Source organism: Felis catus, chromosome C2 (assembly GCF_018350175.1).
Source record: "Felis catus isolate Fca126 chromosome C2, F.catus_Fca126_mat1.0, whole genome shotgun sequence".
In the NCBI taxonomy this organism is placed as follows: Eukaryota; Metazoa; Chordata; class Mammalia; order Carnivora; family Felidae; genus Felis; species Felis catus.
In genome coordinates, this window is record NC_058376.1 from 42,460,492 (window position 1) to 42,477,571 (window position 17,080).

The following is a 17,080-nucleotide window of genomic DNA, read 5'->3' on the forward strand; positions in this document are numbered from 1 at the left end:
AACTCAATCAACTGAGCCACCCAGGTGCCCCTAGAATTGATTATCTTTTAACATACATGCAAATTAAATCATGTCACTTCTCAAAATCATCTTAGGTCTTTCTACTTAGCATAAAATCTAATTTCTCAATAGAGTCCCCATGGCCCTACCTGGTGTTATTCCAGACCACATTTCTAACCTCATTTTCTATTCCTCCCTCCCTCCCTTACTCCACTGCATCTATGCTGAGCTTTGCGTTGTTCCTCAAATACAACAATCACATCCGCTTGCCTGATGGTCTGTACTTGCTGTTCATATGGCACAGAATCATCTTGCCCCATATATTGCTCATGATTGTGCCCTCAAGTCTCCGGTCAGGTGTGATTTCATCGGAGATGGCTTTCCTGATTCCACATGCACACTCACCATCATGACTCTTGCCTGGCCTTGCTCTTCCTTTTCCTCTGAGCACTAACCACTATCTGACGTAGCTATTTTGTTCATGCATTCGTGGTTAACATCTCACCACTAGAGTGCAAGCTCCACAAGAGTGGTGATTTTGTTTTAATCACTATTGTAGCCTCACTACCTAGAAGAAGGAACAGCACATAAAGGACTCAATAAATACCTTTTTGAATGAATAAAAATATGGTACAAAGTACAAATTTCCCACCAATATTGGAATTATACCTAAATATGAGATGTAATGACTTATAATATAGCCTTATTTATTTCTATGGTTTATAACCATTTTAATTAACAATTACCCACATTCTATTTATCTCAATTACAACAATCCTAAGCTCTACATTTTAAATTCTTATTTTCAAAGTATTTTATTTGAGGGGCACCTGGGTGGCTCAGTTGGTTAAACATCTGACTTCGGCTCAGGTTATGATCTCACTGTTTGTGAGTTCGAGCCCCGCATCAGGCTCTGTGCTGACAGCTTGGAGCCTGGAACCTGCTTCAGATTCTGTGTCTCCTTCTCTCTCTGCCCCCACCCCAAGCTTGCACTCTGTCTCTGTCTCTCAAATATGAATAAACATTAAAAAAGTTTAAAGTATTTTATTTGAAATTTTAAAATTATTTAAAATTATTTAAAATTAGTGAAGCAAATGGTACTAAGTGAACACTCCAGTTTGTTTAATGTAACTTAAGTATTAATGCTTAATGATTAATATAACTTAACTTTGTCAATTAAAGCATTTACTTAAAATATCTATTTATTTGAGATAATTTCGGTGTCTGCATAAATTTGCCTGAAACTGTACAAGTTATTAACAAACCAACAAAACCGTAAAATGGTAAAAATACCATGAAGTAATATTTTTTAAATGAAAGATAGGGAGAAAAGAAATCTTATTTAAATGGCGGGGGAGAAAATCCATAAATTCCTAAAATATCAAATTAAGAATTTTTAAAAACTAGCCAGCATCAAATTTATTACCAGATTAAAGTTTTTCTCTGATTTCCTTATTATTCTTAAATTTTTAATGTCAAGTTGTATTCAATTTACAAAGGGAAATTTTATGTTTTATTTAAAACATGGGCATATCATTAAATAATAGTTTATTTTTAATAAGAATCATAAATATAGAAGACAAAATGTATGGAACTGAATAGCTAGCTGCCTTCTATCCAATCCAGAATCCTGCGTCTAACATATCATTCATGGATAATTCATTAGTAAACACTATCTGCAACTCAAGATGTTAGCCTTGCAGGTAAATATTTACCTTCTTTATATATATTCTATATTACCTAAAAGGTATCTAAATTCTCCTCCAAACAGCTGACATTTTCAATTTGTATCAATTGATCAGAAAAATTCTGTTTGCTCTCTTTTGCTGAAAAAGTGATTTTAGTGATTTTTAGATAGGAGATGTGGGGACACGAGGCAATAAAATGTATTCTTCAGGAGTGCCTGGGTGGCTCAGTCGGTTAAGTGTCCGACTTTGGCTCAAGTCATGATCTCGTGGTCCATGAGTTCAAGCCCCACTTCGAGCTCTGCACTGACTATGCAGGGTATGCTTGCCTTTCTGTCTTCCTCTTTCTGTGCCCCTCCCCTGCTCAAGCTTGCCATCTCAAAATAAATAAATAAACTTAAAAAAATGGGGCACCTGGGTGCCTCAGTCGGTTGAGCGTCCAACTTTGGCTCAGGTCATGATCTCACGGTTTGTGAATCTGAGCCCCACGTCAGGCTTTACTGACAGCTCAGGGTCTGGAGCCTGCTTTGGATTCTGTGTCTCCCTCTCTGTCTCTGCCCCTCCCCCACTTGTGTGTGTGTGCGCGTGCGCTCTCTCTCTCGCAAAAATAAACATTAAAAAAATTTTAAAAAAAACTTAAAAATGTATTCTCTAGGACAGTGGAGGAATAGCTGTATGAGCCAAGTATTCTACGTATAGATGCAGTAGGAAAGATGTAGTGGCAAAGCTACGCTAATGAGAGCATTTGGAGAAGCCAGAAAATTTTAGTGATTTCTCTGACAGTTGCATCTGATCATGCGCAGACACTGTTTGGTCAAGAGTCAAGAGCCCCGGGGCACCTGGGCGGCTCAGTTGGTTAAGCATCCAACTCTTTGTTTTGGCTCAAGTTGTGATCTCACGGTTCCTGGGTTTGAGCCCCACATCAGGCTCTCCACTGACAGTGTAGAGCCTGCTTGGGATTCTCTCTTCCTCTCTCTCTACCCCTCCCCGACTACCCGCTGTCCCTGTCTCTGTCAAAATAAAATAAACTTAAAAAAAAAAAGTGTATTTAAGAGTCCAGAGCCCCAAATCTATGGCTATCAAAGGACAGATAGCCCCATTTTTGGTAAACCATATCTGTGTGCAACTGTACCTAATTTGCTACCTGTACTGTAATGATTTCACATTATATTGTATCAGTTCATAAGGCATCACCTGTTAAATTGTGAGGTACCAAGTAAGCTCAAGAGCAAGGAAAATCTCTTGCCATAGCTCTAGTGCCTTGAACTCAGGAACGTAGCATTTTCATCAATTCTTTGTTTTAAGTTGATTTATTTTGAGAGAGAAAGAGACAGATGGCACATGTGAACATGAGTGGCGGAGGGCCAGGGAGGGAGAGAGAGAGAATCCCAAGCCGACTCCGCACCGACAGCACAGGGCCGGATGCAGGGCTGGAACTCACAAACCGTGAGATCAATGACCTGAACCAAAATCAAGAGTCAGATGCTTAACCGACTGAGCCACCCAGGAGCCCCAGGCACTTAACATTTTAGAAGTGCTCACTAAAGGCTTAGTTAATATATGAGTGCACGAGTGGGTAAATAAAGAAATGAAATAATGTAGTGATGATGTCACATGTCTTTTCAATATAGACCTCTTGCCAGATCCCACAGGCATATAAAGTGTCTCTTTTGGGTACCACGTTCTAAGGTGAAGCTGATTTCTCAGTTAGAACCTGCTGAAAACAGCAATGACTCTTGCAGAAAAGAGTTCTCCCCATTATAGATGAAAGTATTCCCTTCACGAAAACTTCCATTTTAGGCTCACTTTTAGTGATTATCTAAAAGAGCACTGTAATTGGTACTGGCTGGTATATACTCTCTCTACAAATTGGTTCCTTATCTATATGCTAATATTCAAAATTGAATTAATTACTCTAGGTACTAGTCTTTCGATGTGTATTTCTATGTTACTATTGCATTTCTCTTTCATTTAAAAAATATTGGTGGCTATTCGGTATTTTTGTCCTTGATCTGTAGTATCTTTGCATAAACTGTTATGCCCGCTAATAACCTATAGGAGAGACATCAATAAGTCATTAAAAAAGGTAAAAAGTTATAGAGTAGTTTAAGCAAATAACTGAAAACAATGTTACAAAAATCCTAAATATATTCTGTGACATTATCATTTCTCAGACTGTTTCAAGGATTTGCAGCGTATGTAGTATACTTCATATAACATCAAATAAATCAACTCCATTTTGATTTGGTATCACGATAGAAATAAATTATTAATGATGTTAAACTGTGTTAAAGTAGAGATATTCTTTCTAAAATCTGTAAAACATACCGTATTCCATAGACCATTATTAATAACTTTGCCTCCAGTTGTGATTTTGGTTGCATATTCATTCTTAAACTGAATTTCAATCTTTCCATCACGAAGAGCAATCAGGAACCAACATGAGTGGTCAAGAGATTCTGCGTACAGGATAACACCTTCTGAATCATAGGTCCGGAAATCAAATTCAGCTGAAAATCTATATAATGGGCAAAGAGAGAGCCTTAACAGAGAAATAGGGAATGCTTAATGCATTATTCTTTTTCTCTTATACTAGAAACAGTAATATGTTGAAAGAGTCAAGTATTTCTTTCTTTCCTGGAATTAGTAAAAAAGTAGAGCACAATTAGACTGTTCATGTGTTATCTCTGGCTCTGTGTATGCTCAAAATCAAGGTATTCTATTTTCTTTCATATTCTTGGAGACTTTTTCTCCAGTGAACAGATGCTTTGGTACTTTTTCATCTCTTTTTGGCATTTGTTTTGAAGGTACTCTTGTAAATGCTGGAATTCATACATATGTTCAAAATATTAGATATATTGTATCTCTCCTGGAGCTTTTTATACACTATATAATCTGATGTTAAGATTCCTTTTTTTTTTTTTTTTTTTTTTTTGGCTGTATCCTTGATTAGTAAAAGATGTTACCATCTCATGATTGGTTTATACATCAAAAGGCCCGTTTTCCCTGTGACTTCATATATGTCAGGAAGGAATCACTCACAGAGATATACAAAACAGCATCTGGATGACTGCAAACATAATTAAGTCTTTGTGTGTGGTAAGAAAAGTAAAGTAAAAAACTCTAAGATAGATCTGTTAGCTTGATTTAAAAAAGTTCTCCAAAGCTTTAATTGTATAAATCATTACACTAGAGCACATGGAAGGAGACCTGAAAAGATATAGTCTAGTCATATGTTTGGGGGTACCTGAGTTTGGGTAATGTCTGTTGCTATTAAGACACTGAGTATATATGTAGCTATTACAGGGGAGGAAATATCTTAGAAATGCTGGGTTAAAAACTAACATGTATCCGGGCCCCTGGGCAGCTCATTCAGTTAAGCGTCCAACTCTTCTTGATTTCGGTTCAGGTCATAATCTCACAGTTTGTGAGTTTGAGCCCCATATCGGGCTCCACGCTGACAGTGCAGAGTCTGATTGGGATTCTTTCTCTCCTCCTCTTTCCTTGCCCCTCCCATGCTTTCCCTTTCCCTCTCTCTCTCTCTCAAAATAAATAAATTTTAAGAAAAAATAACATGTATTGATTAGTGCCCTATGACACTGTAATGAAAATTAGCATTAACATTTCCAAGAAACCATCAAATCAAAATGATTGAAAAAAGACAAACAGGGAATAGAAAAAAAATAGTTGTATAACTGTTAGTCACTTGAATTAAATTAAAATAAAGGTGATTTAAGTTAAAAAAAAAAGTCAGGACTTCATAGAGGCACTATATGCAATGGGGAACAGACTTAACTTCAAATAGAACAAAGAAAGGCTGATGAAATAAATGTTTTAGTCTTTAGAATTCCAAAGAAATATTTTAAAGAGGTTATGTGGAGGGAAGTATGTTGGACAGATAACAATGTAGTAGGGATTTACTGAACTAAGATTATTTTGTTTATTTACTTTTGCTTAGGATAAGGACCTCTATTCTCTTTCATAATCATCACATTTTGCTGATGTGAAGCAGGTATTATCTTGTCAAAACCCAAATCTGCGTATGCTCAGGATCTTCCAGAAGTTGATCCTCTTAGGGAGATAATTTCCTTCTCTTTGCAAAATCATGCTACACCAGTAACACAAAGAGTTGTGTTCTACATTCTTTCTGTCTGGAATACATCAGCATACCCCGGGGAACAATTCATTCTTTCTCTGAAGTTTTGTAGAATGAAAAAGAAGACTGAATTTGTTAACTTTAGGGTGGGATAAGTATTTGATCATTGGAGACTGAGCTGAAGGAATTTGCAAAAAAAAAAAAAAAAAAAAAAAAAAAAAAAAGGAAAAAAGCCACAACAAAGCACTAGTTATTCTTTGTATTGGTTACCAGGTGGCAGTTTATAAACAGTTCATCAAGTTGTATATTTAAGATACGTGTTTATTTCTATACACATATATATATTAAACTTCAATAAAAAAGTTTAAACTATATAAATAAAGGACAAATAAATACTGGAAAAAATAATAATTTGGCTTATGTTATTCCGTGTTACAGCCCAAGCTATTGTGAATTGTCAGAAATGAACCCCCCTGACAGTGACTAAAGGTATGCAATAATTAACCTTTTTCTCTCTCATCCTCATTATTATCTTAGCAAGGAAATGTTGTCTCCAGTCTATGTCACTAGATGACATTATTTGCTCTGAGATACTAAAGGGGAAAACCAAGTCTTGGTAGATAAAAGAGTGTTGAAGGAGCACAATTACATTAGTGAATTTTAGAATAATGCTCCTTAAGGATACAATTTCTATGAATTTAGTTGAATTATTTAATGAATAATCATTCACGTATCTAATGAATTAAATTGTACATATGCATGCTTATCTAATTAAAATATTTTAAAATATGGATTCTGTAATCAGTCTTAAATACATTCTCTTTCTATTATTACAACAAAATTCTAATTTCCTTTTTTCTAGTTTCAATCATATATGACTCTTAGAAAATTTGATAATTAAAGGAGAATCATGACTCTAAATCATCAACAACTATTCTTTCCCTAGACACAACCTAACTACAGGAATAGCAGATAAGCTACTCAGACAATCAACTAAAATCATGTGATGTGTTTCTTTAAAATACCACTTACACAGTCTTATGAATTTTCCTTAGTAATTATGAATACAGCTATATTCTGAAAGCAATACTTTCAGTATTTTCTTTTTACTTAGCTTTTATAACATGTATAAAGAAGAATGAAAATTTGACAAATATATTAAATCTACTTTCCCAACTTCTTAGTATATTTGTATTCACTAGAAATGGAAGAAGGATGGATTAAGGTACAATGATCATTGGGGAAGGTCAGCCTAGAATGACCCAAATGATTTTAGCATGAAAATTACATGTGTGAAGGGGTGAATTAACGTTAGGGTTCCCTAAATTATCTGATTGATAATATATCTAAATTATCTAATTGGGAGTGCAATTTCATATATTTCAAACCTTTTTGGTCACTTTTCTTCTGTCCTTACCTGCTTACCTCTAGAGATTATCACTGATATTGGTACCTCACCTGGTGATTTCCGGCAAACGAAATTTTAAATATAAAACCACCCCTACGAACTGCTCTGCCAAGTAAAGTAATTCATAATTTTTGTCAAGGTTCAAGGGAAGGCACACTGGAACAGCCTGGAGAAAAGGAAACAAAGCACATAAAAAAATGCATAGATTATTGCTTGCTGTTTGTGTCAGGTTATACATTCTTTCTCTGGTTCCTAGTGATCTTGTCAAATGTATTCTTTGGGATACATTAAATAAAGAACACCCTTGGTAATAAAGCAACAGCTTTTACTTCCTTATATAGTCCACAAGTAAAACCTCCCAGAACACATGTTTTAAAGTCTTGTTCAATGTGTGTGGCTTTATATTTTTGTCCTTAATATTTCCTTTGCAAATCTCAGCCCAAAACACAACCTTTTCCTTCCAGTAACAACATGTATCCCCTTAACTAATTGCAGTTCTGATGCTTTCAAAGAATTACATTGGAAGAAAAAAAAAAAACTGGAGTCAGAAATCATGGAAGAATTAATATACCAATAAGTAGCATCTCATACACTCATTCATTTATTAAGAAAAAATTTTCTGAGCAAAAATATACTATCTAGACAGTGAAGCTGAAGTAGGGAAGTTGAAGGAAATCCATTTTAGAAAGGCTCCATTTCTGCTATTTTCTTGCCAGGCCCTATTTACTCATGTTTTCTATTTCACTTTGAGTCTATATAGAAGTAGCCATATTCCCACTCCAGGGGGGAAACAAGAAAATTGATCATTTTCTGAATTTTGTCCTAGGGCCCCCAAACACCTGATAACATCTAAGAAGAGCCAGATCCCAAACATGTTGCAGGACATTAGCCTCGGATAAACCCCAGCTGATGCTGGCGTCAACACCCCCTACCTCCTATGATTATAAAATAACGACTATTACCCACCACCACTTGCCTTTGATTGGACCCTATCTAGATTCCTGAAGGAACATGTATTCTGGACCCTTTCCAATATAAACCCCTAACCCTAAACAATGAAGAGACTCATTCTCTTTTCCTTTCTGTGTCCCCCAGACACTGTCTGCTATGCGCTGTTATTCATGCTATTCAATAAACTCTGCTTTCACTTTCTCCGGTTTGCATTTGATTTCTACCCTTTGCAAAGCCAAGAGACCTCTTGGATGATCCCGTGGGGACACCCCACCCCACCTCAACCCAGGTTCTCGGACTCAGCCTGACAGCATCAAAGAGAATGCCTAGAAAACCTAGATAGGATAAATATAAGCAAATAGATTGTGTTAGTCTCCAAGGAATTTACAAAAAAGTGATTCAGAGTCATTAAATTTAATATCAAGTATTTTTTTCCTAAGAGTAACACCAAACATTAAAATGGAAAGATTTTGGGGCGCCTGGGTGGCTCAGTCGGTTAAGCGTCCAACTTCAGCTCAGGTCACGATCTCACAGCTTGAGTGTTGGACCCCTGCATCAGCCCCCTTCCTGACAGCTCAGAGCCTGGAACCTGCTTCAGATTCTGTGTCGCCCTCTCTCTCTGCTCCTCTCCCGCTCATGCTCTGTCTCTCTCGGTCTCTCAAAAATAAATAAACATTAAAAAAATTTAAAAAAATAATAGAATGGAAAGATTTTTAGGGATAAGTTTCCAGGCATACATACAGGGATGTTCTGGTGGAACTGTGCACACGGCACGGAAACATCTCATCTCCTCTTAGAACTTTAACAAACCTATTCTAAGGAAGATGGTGATGTGTAACTACTATGAATACTAAAATAATAAAAGGTTAAATTACAAAGAAGACATTCACGTGGCATGGAATTCCATTCAATAAAATCAAAGTTACTACAAAGATAAAGTATAATCTCAACTTCCCTGTCTTTACCAAGGAGGTAGCATATATTGAATGTTTCATTCTTGGACATAGACAGTTTTATCTTGGTAACAGATACAGAGGTTTGTGTATATACATGATTAAATCATTATTGAGGTGGGGTTTTTTTGTTTGTTTTTTGTTTTATTTTCTTACTGTCTGCTTCATGATCATATAACATTTTACCTTCACTTATGAAAAGAAATGCCGGAGTTGGACCAAGAATCACTAACACATGATCCTTCGTTAGGGGGAGAAACGCTTCAGATGTTGATCTATTTATTTCAGTGAAGGAAAAGCTACCCCCAACATTCAATTCCTGGATCAATAATGAATTAAATCCAAGTAACCAAAAGCAAGTTTGAGACATACAGATTAACAAAATCAACCTCTCTGAATTTTGATGTACTTAAACCTCACTGAATCCTACCCTGACAGTTATTTCCACCTGAGATTTTATGAGCCCTCTTGCAAGTACCAACATGACGAAATGTGATCAGACTCGTCAAGAGTGGGATAAAGTTTACGTAGGAAAATGTTTCTGCTAAGGTTTCTACATAAGATTTTTTTCCTCACAAAGAGAAGTATGAACTTTAGCTTGCCTTAATTTTTTAAATAAACATACACATTGGATTTTGTAAATGTATAGGCTATACAGATGAGTGCTCGCTAAACTATGACCTTGCAGCCTTTTTTAAACCTAGTCACTAATTATCCCCAATATTTATGGCTTACATGACCAAAATGAGTAAGTAGGCTGTGACTCTGAGCCTGCTAAATCTATAGCAATTATTATAGAATATCTGTATTTCCCCGACTTACCTCAGCTATATGGAAATAAGTACCCAGTTCTCTCTTTTTAGAAAAGAGACGGGAAGTTTAACGTTGCAAAATGTTACCTCACAACTCCTGTGATCTTGGGCAAGTTTGAATCCTTTTTTCCCATCACAATAACAAGAGTAACCTCCAGGGTAATTGACACAAAGTTGAGCACACATGTTCTCAGAGCATTCATCCACATCTGGGGTAAAAGAGAACATAAATCTTAATATCTTCTAAATGTTCAATCCAAGAGGAGTATTCTGATGTTAGTGTAAGATAATCAGTGATAATAGATTCTTTAGTGAAAGGAATCTCTGTGACATGAAATCACATTTCAACACTTGGCAGAAATTTAAATGAGTTACAAGCGTAATGCCTATCTATTTATACACCTAAAGCAACAAATGTAATGTATAACTTTCAGCAATAAATAATTAGTAAAAATATAACAACTACACTAATTTTCCAATTTTTGAATTTGAGGGAAAAAAGACTAAGAGTCTCGGGGTAACTATCATTTCTGACTAAATAAATTCCATTAAGACTGCTTCACCATTCTTTTCTTGGAAGAAAAGAAAGGGAAGGGTAAGGAAGGGAGAAGAGAGGAAGGGGAGGAGGAGCAGATAGTGAAGAGAGGGGAAGGGGAAAAAGATCCCTCTTAACTGAAGGTTAATGTAATCGGGTATTAAATAATATCGAGAACATCTGACTTTCCATAATGCAGTGATTAATGGTGGCAATATATTTAAGGTTCTATCTTTATTTCTTATCAATTAAAAAAGAAAAACACACCTCACGGTACTATAATCTCCCATATCGTGAAATCTTTGATATGGCCCTGTCCTCACTCCATATTTTGAGAAAATCATTCTTGAAAAGTTGTAATGATACACTTCATCTAAAGTACACTTCAGAGCTACGTAGGATCCTTGATATTTTCGGTGAATGCACCCTGCAATCTTTGAAAGTTCCCAAGTACATAAACGCATATATTCATGGCATATAAATTCCCCCATAAAAATGCCTCAACATACAACTCCAAAATTAGTGATCCCTTAGCATTAAAATTAATTGGCATATAATTCAGTGTGCCTGGGTAGCTCAGTCAGCTATGCATCTGACTTCAGCTCAGGTCATTATCTTACGGTTCAGGCTGACAGCTCAGAGCCTGAAGCCTGCTTCGGATTTTGTGTCTCCCTCTCTCCCTCTCTGCCCCTTCCCTGCTTGTGCTCGCTCTCTCTCTCTCTCTCTCTCTCAAAAATAAATAAACATTAAAAAAAAGAACCTATTGCCAAATCCAAAGTAATAAACGATTTACAAAAAAAAATAAATGACATATAAAGTACTCTGAATATTGTACATAGGTACCACACATGTATCTTTTTAAAAAAAAAAAAAATCTGTCATTCTTGAATAAAACTAAAATATACACAATGAAGTTGGCTAATAATAAATCTGAATATCACCACAGTAATTTCTATCTGGAGTCGTGGGAGAAGAGAGATGGTATGTGGAGGGCATAATTTTTGATGAGTGTATGGGAGGTAAAACATCAAAATATCAAGAGAAGCACATATATTTGAGAAAAAAAAAAACCTATTCTGGAATTACTATTGATTTAGGCAAATTAATATAGAGAGGAATTAGATTAAAGGTTATCTCCCAAAAAGTAGATAGAGACGGAAGGTAGATTAGAGTTTAGGAGAGGAAGGAGGGGAAACTTATTGCTTAATGGTTACAGAGTTCTGTTTGGGATGATGAAAAGTTTTGGAAACAGATAGCCTTGATGGCTCCATAACCATGTAGAAGCAATTAATGCCACTGAATTGTACCCTTAAAAATGGTTAAAAGGGTATCTTATATCATGTATACATATATATATACATGTATATATATCTCCACTATGAAAAATCACTATTGATTTGATTAGTTTTAATTATGATATTAAGTTTATTTTGAAATTTTACAAAATTTAAAGGAGGATATGAGTCTATTTGCATATATCCATAATAAAAAAAAAATCCCCCAAATATCTAAGCCTCTGGGGCACACCTGGCAGCGCGCCTTCAGCCAAATGAAGTAATGAGTCCAAAGGGCTCTCCCAAATGCGCAGGTGCTGACAGTACTAATCAATACTTCTCAAATTTCTAGAGCTCAGTTATTTAATTATGATGAGATTTTTCTTTTACACGTATTTAATTATCACAGAACTACGTCATTTCCTATTTGAGAATAAATGACATAATAATACGCGCACAGAAAATCATCCAAAAGCTTGGCATACACCTGAAGGTTTCTAACCATCCATGTAACACCCGTGTGATTTTTCAACTTATCTTTCATTTGCTTATGTTTTTCCTTCCAGGTTGAAATGCTTTTCATCTTTGAATATTATTTAAATGATGTGAACGTATTTTTATCATCCACGGGAGATCTCCAATTCATACACAGCTTTGAAGGCAAACAGACTGCACAACCCCAGACCTAAAGACCATGTGTCTTACGTACTGTTATTCTGGAAGGAAGCCAATGACCCCCAAACCGACCAAGCTACATCACGGAGCTTGCCATCGTAGAACATCTGATTGCTGATTTCAAACAGAACCAGTGCTTCTAATAGGAAAGCAGGACTCAAACCCACCCTCTGCGCCATCAACAATGATGCCACCACAACTCTACCTTCACAAGACTTTAATGTGGGGTTATATCTGTAGCCTTCAGCACATTCACATTCAAAGTCTCCTGGAATGTTCTTGCACACAGCTGTGCCACAAATGTCTGGCTTCATTGAGCATTCATCCACATCTATAAATGAAACCAAGAGATTAAAAAAAATATATTTTTTCCCATACCAGAGAATACTAGCAAAGAATGCTTGATTTGTGTTTCCTGGATCTAGTTTAACATATGTAATGAGAAAAGAGAGTGGTCTGGGAATAACAAAATTTTAAATCTGTCACCATGTTTTAGTTTACTAAATATGAGTTCTTCATACACACATACAGGGAATTTGATGTTTGCTATGTTCTTAGGGCTGTAGTTATTTTCTTATCTACCGGGTTACATTACATGAATAAATGGGAGAAAAGATTCACCATATTCTTAATATATACCCCTAAATGCATGTTTTTGAAGTATGTTCTTAAAAGTAGATTCACTCTGTATTATCACAATCATAAAAAATAAAAAAGAGGTGGCTCATCAGTCACTTCTTCCTTTGGAAATATACCGTAGCTAAATCTACATACTATTATTGTTGGCTAAAGTATTCAAGAGTGATTCAAATTTAAAATGGAATTGAAGGGGCGCCTGGGTGGCTCAGTCGGTTGGGCGGCCAACTTCAGCTCAGGTCATGATCTCGCGGTCCGTGAGTTCGAGCCCCGCGTCGGGCTCTGTGCTGACAGCTCAGAGCCTGGAGCCTGTTTCCGATTCTGTGTCTCCCTCTCTCTGACCCTCCCCTGTTCATGCTCTGTCTCTCTCTGTCTCAAAAATAAATAAACGTTAAAAAAATTTTTTTTTAAATGGAATTGAGTAAGGTCTCAAAGTATTTATAAAATCCCAATACAAACTTTAGTGCTAAATTAATATCCAGACATTTCAGACGCATTTATTATATTACATGGTAGAGTAGGAAATAAAGTATTGATTGCAGCTAGTCACTAGATAAAAACATCTATGAGAAAAACAAAGCAAGAGACAGAAATAGTTCAATGGAGATGTAATTATTTTAGTGAACTTTTCTCATCTGTAATCTCTGGAGACAGACAAGTTCAGAATAGGAAAAATATTTTCTACTCTAAAAAATTGAAAGTTTAATTTTTTCACAGACTAATAACCAAAATTTCAGATAATACTCTAGCTAAAAAAAAAGCATGCACAGAAATAATTGAATCAATTCCTGTGGTAAGGGAATTTTTCTGTATCATGACTGTATCAATGTCAATGTCATAGGTGTGATATTGTACTGTAGTTTTGTAGAATGTTACTATTAAAGGAAACTCAGGAAAGAGTACATGGGATCTCTTTTTATAATTTCTTGCAACTGTATGTAAATCTACAATTACCTCATATAAAATATTCATTTTTTTTAAAGAGCTATAAAATCCATATTTTTAAATGAAAGTAGGGGCGCCTGGGTGACTCAGTGGATTGAGCGACCAACTTCAGCTCAGGTCATAATCTCATGGTTTATGAGTTCGAACCCTGCATCGGGCTCTGTGCTGACAGCTCAGAGCCTGGAGCCTGCTTTACATTCTGTGTCCATCTCTCTCTCTACCCCTCCCCTGCTCACGCTCGGTCTCTCAAAAATAAATAAACGTTAAAAATAAAATAAAATAGTAAAAACATATGACTAAAATTATTTGGTTTCAGGCATATTGCAGAGAATTACTTAAATCATATGAGTCCAAGTTATAGTACGTTGATTTTATTACTCTACACTGACATCTAATGTCTGATAAAAAGTTTCATTCTTCCATTTTTAGACAATTACTGGCAACTTGATCTCAAGCATATCCACATCTTGGCAAAGGCCTTATTGTAATAGCTATACACATATTCTTCTATCACCTAGTTTACAGATAAAGACTGTAAATCAGGATGCCTGGTTGGATCAGTCAGTTAAGCATCAGACTTCAGCTCAGGTCATGATCTTATGGTCCAGGGGTTCGAGCCCCGTATCAGACACTGTGCTTGGAGCCTGCTTTGGATTCTGTGCCTACTTCTCTCTCTATCCCTCTCCCACCTCATGCTCCGTCTCTCTCTCTCTCTCTCTCTCTCTCTCTCTCTCTCTCAAAAAACAAACATTAAAAAAAAACAGATTAATAAGAAAAAAATATTTGAAAAAAAGACTGCGTAAATGAAGTATACCAGAACACATGTTCTAGTCATCAGGGACATTCTATGTGTGAGAACTTCTTGTAATAATTTGTATACATGTGTATTAACTCAATGGATAAGAATTAAATACCTTTTAATTAAAAATATAAGTTACAACTTCTTTAGAAGAACAGACCATTCAAGTACTAAGATGCAGAAGTATAAATGGGTATTATTTGCTTATAGAATGCATATGGTTCCTGCATTATGATGGCTTTCTATAATGTGTTCTAACAATACTGGTATTCTAAATTTCTAACTTCAAACAGACCTTCAAATAGGCAGATGAGAAAGGTGTATAGTCACACATTGGGACAATGGTTCAGGAATAATTGTTAATGAATGCAGTTCACTTTAGAGTCATTTAACTGCACTTTAAATAATATAGTAAATTATACTAAACATTATAGTACGATGAGGGACAGATCATGTCTTGAATATGAATTCAATCTGGGGATTTCCCAAAGCAGATATGAATAAAGTTGAACAAGGATACTTTATGTTTTAACTTACTAAATTTTCAACCTCACAGCAAAAAGAAGAGGAATAGGAGGAAGGAGGAAGGAAGAAGGAAGGAAGGAAGAAAGGAAGGAAGGAAGGAAGGAAGGAAGGAAGGAAGGAAGGAAGGAAGGAAGAATGGAAGGAAGGAAGGAAGGAGGGAAGGAAGGAGGCATGGGAGGGAGGAAGGAAGGAAAGGGAAAATTGCTCCCAATTTCTAAAGGCAAAATTTAACTCCAGGCTGGGAAATTTCATTTTTAGTCATCCACACACTTAGCACAAATATTTGAATATTTACCTATGGCAGATAAAGGAGTCAAATAGAAAGGACAATAGGCAGAAAGAAAAAGTAAAAATTGAAGGGAAACATAAAGACAACGAAAAACAAAAGAAATGCACTAGTAAAATGACTTACTGAAATAACCTGACAGGAATTTTTTTTTAATCTGAAGGAAAAAAATAGTTATGACCAAAGATGAGATCTTAAAGGTATAAAGAGAAAGAAAACAAGTTCTTCATCTTTCCCAAAACTGCAACAGGAGATAAGGTGCAAGAGGAAAGGTTTATACTGGATACGCAAAAGGTATTTCTAACAAGGAACTATGACCTACAGTGGAAGAGGTTATGAAGGATTGGATTATGGTGCACTACTTTGTATAGATGGTGTATACTTTGTATAGATGTCTACCTTATTGGAATAAAGGGCATAATATTATAGTGTCTGACAAAACTACCAACAATGGTTTTGCAAAGATTCTAGTAAGCAAGGATTTGCACTGAGACTTCACGTTATCACCATTTGATGAAATTCTTTATTCAAACGTGCACAGGCACACACACACACACATACACACAGTAAGAAAACAATAAAATACTCAGTAATAAAATACAATAAGAAAACACTGAAAAATTCTATAAATAACAAAATATGAGTATAAACATTAACCTAAAAGGCAGTCCCCTAGTATCATAAGGCTTCAAGGTGGATAATAACGTATATATATTAGAAGCACTTAGAACCAGAGAGTTCCAAGCATTTTCTGGGGGAAATTCCTGTAGCGGAACTTTGCTCCCACACTTACCTTTACAGTCCTTCTTATTTGAAAGCATAACAAAACCACTTTTACAGGAACAGTGGTAACTTCCAGGTGTATTATCACATATCTGACTGCAACCTCCATTCACATTTGAGGGATCTTTGCATTCATTTATATCTAAGAAGGGAAGAACAGATTGTTTTCAAAGAGATAAAGCCTTTGGAGAACTTCCCAGGAGGTCACTCCGGACGAGCCAGGCGGGTTTACCATACGTACCGTATTCACACTTGTCTCCTTGCCAACCTGATTTACAAACGCAAGTGAATGTAGCTTGGCCATCTTTGCAGCTCATATATCCATCTTCATTGCATGGTAGAGGACTACACTGGTCTGGAATGGCTGAAGGAGATAGACAACTATTTAATTTTACCACGTGCCATGGTAAAAAAAGAATTATATGCCCTTGAATAGAAATCCTGTGCACGAAGCCTGTAATCAATACCAAAAAATATTACAACCCCTTCCTTCAAGTAACACTTTTTCATAGAAAAGTGAGCCCATATTTATTTTTTCTTCTATGATTGTTTGCCTTGTTTTCCAAACTCCACATATGAATGGAGTCACATGGTATCTGTCTTTCTCTGACTGACCTACCTCACTCAGCATAATACTCTTCAGCTCCGTTCACGTTTCTGCAAATGGCAAGATTTCATTCTTTTTTAAAAAGAGAGGCAGACCATGAAGCCGCCTTT

General features: G+C 35.9%; 1 protein-coding gene across 2 annotated transcripts in view; it reads right to left on the reverse strand.

The window, feature by feature from the left end:
* PROS1 (protein S) overlaps positions 1-17,080 on the reverse strand; it is a 69,624-nt gene that overhangs the window by 16,361 nt on the left and 36,183 nt on the right. For both annotated transcript variants that reach the window (XM_011285987.4, XM_023238875.2), the window contains exons 5-10: positions 16,605-16,727; positions 16,374-16,505; positions 12,595-12,720; positions 9,993-10,114; positions 7,240-7,355; positions 4,014-4,203 (exon numbers count right to left, since the gene is read on the reverse strand). In XM_011285987.4, coding sequence (XP_011284289.3) covers positions 4,014-4,203; positions 7,240-7,355; positions 9,993-10,114; positions 12,595-12,720; positions 16,374-16,505; positions 16,605-16,727 — 809 coding nt within the window. The remainder of the gene's footprint in view (positions 1-4,013; positions 4,204-7,239; positions 7,356-9,992; positions 10,115-12,594; positions 12,721-16,373; positions 16,506-16,604; positions 16,728-17,080) is intronic.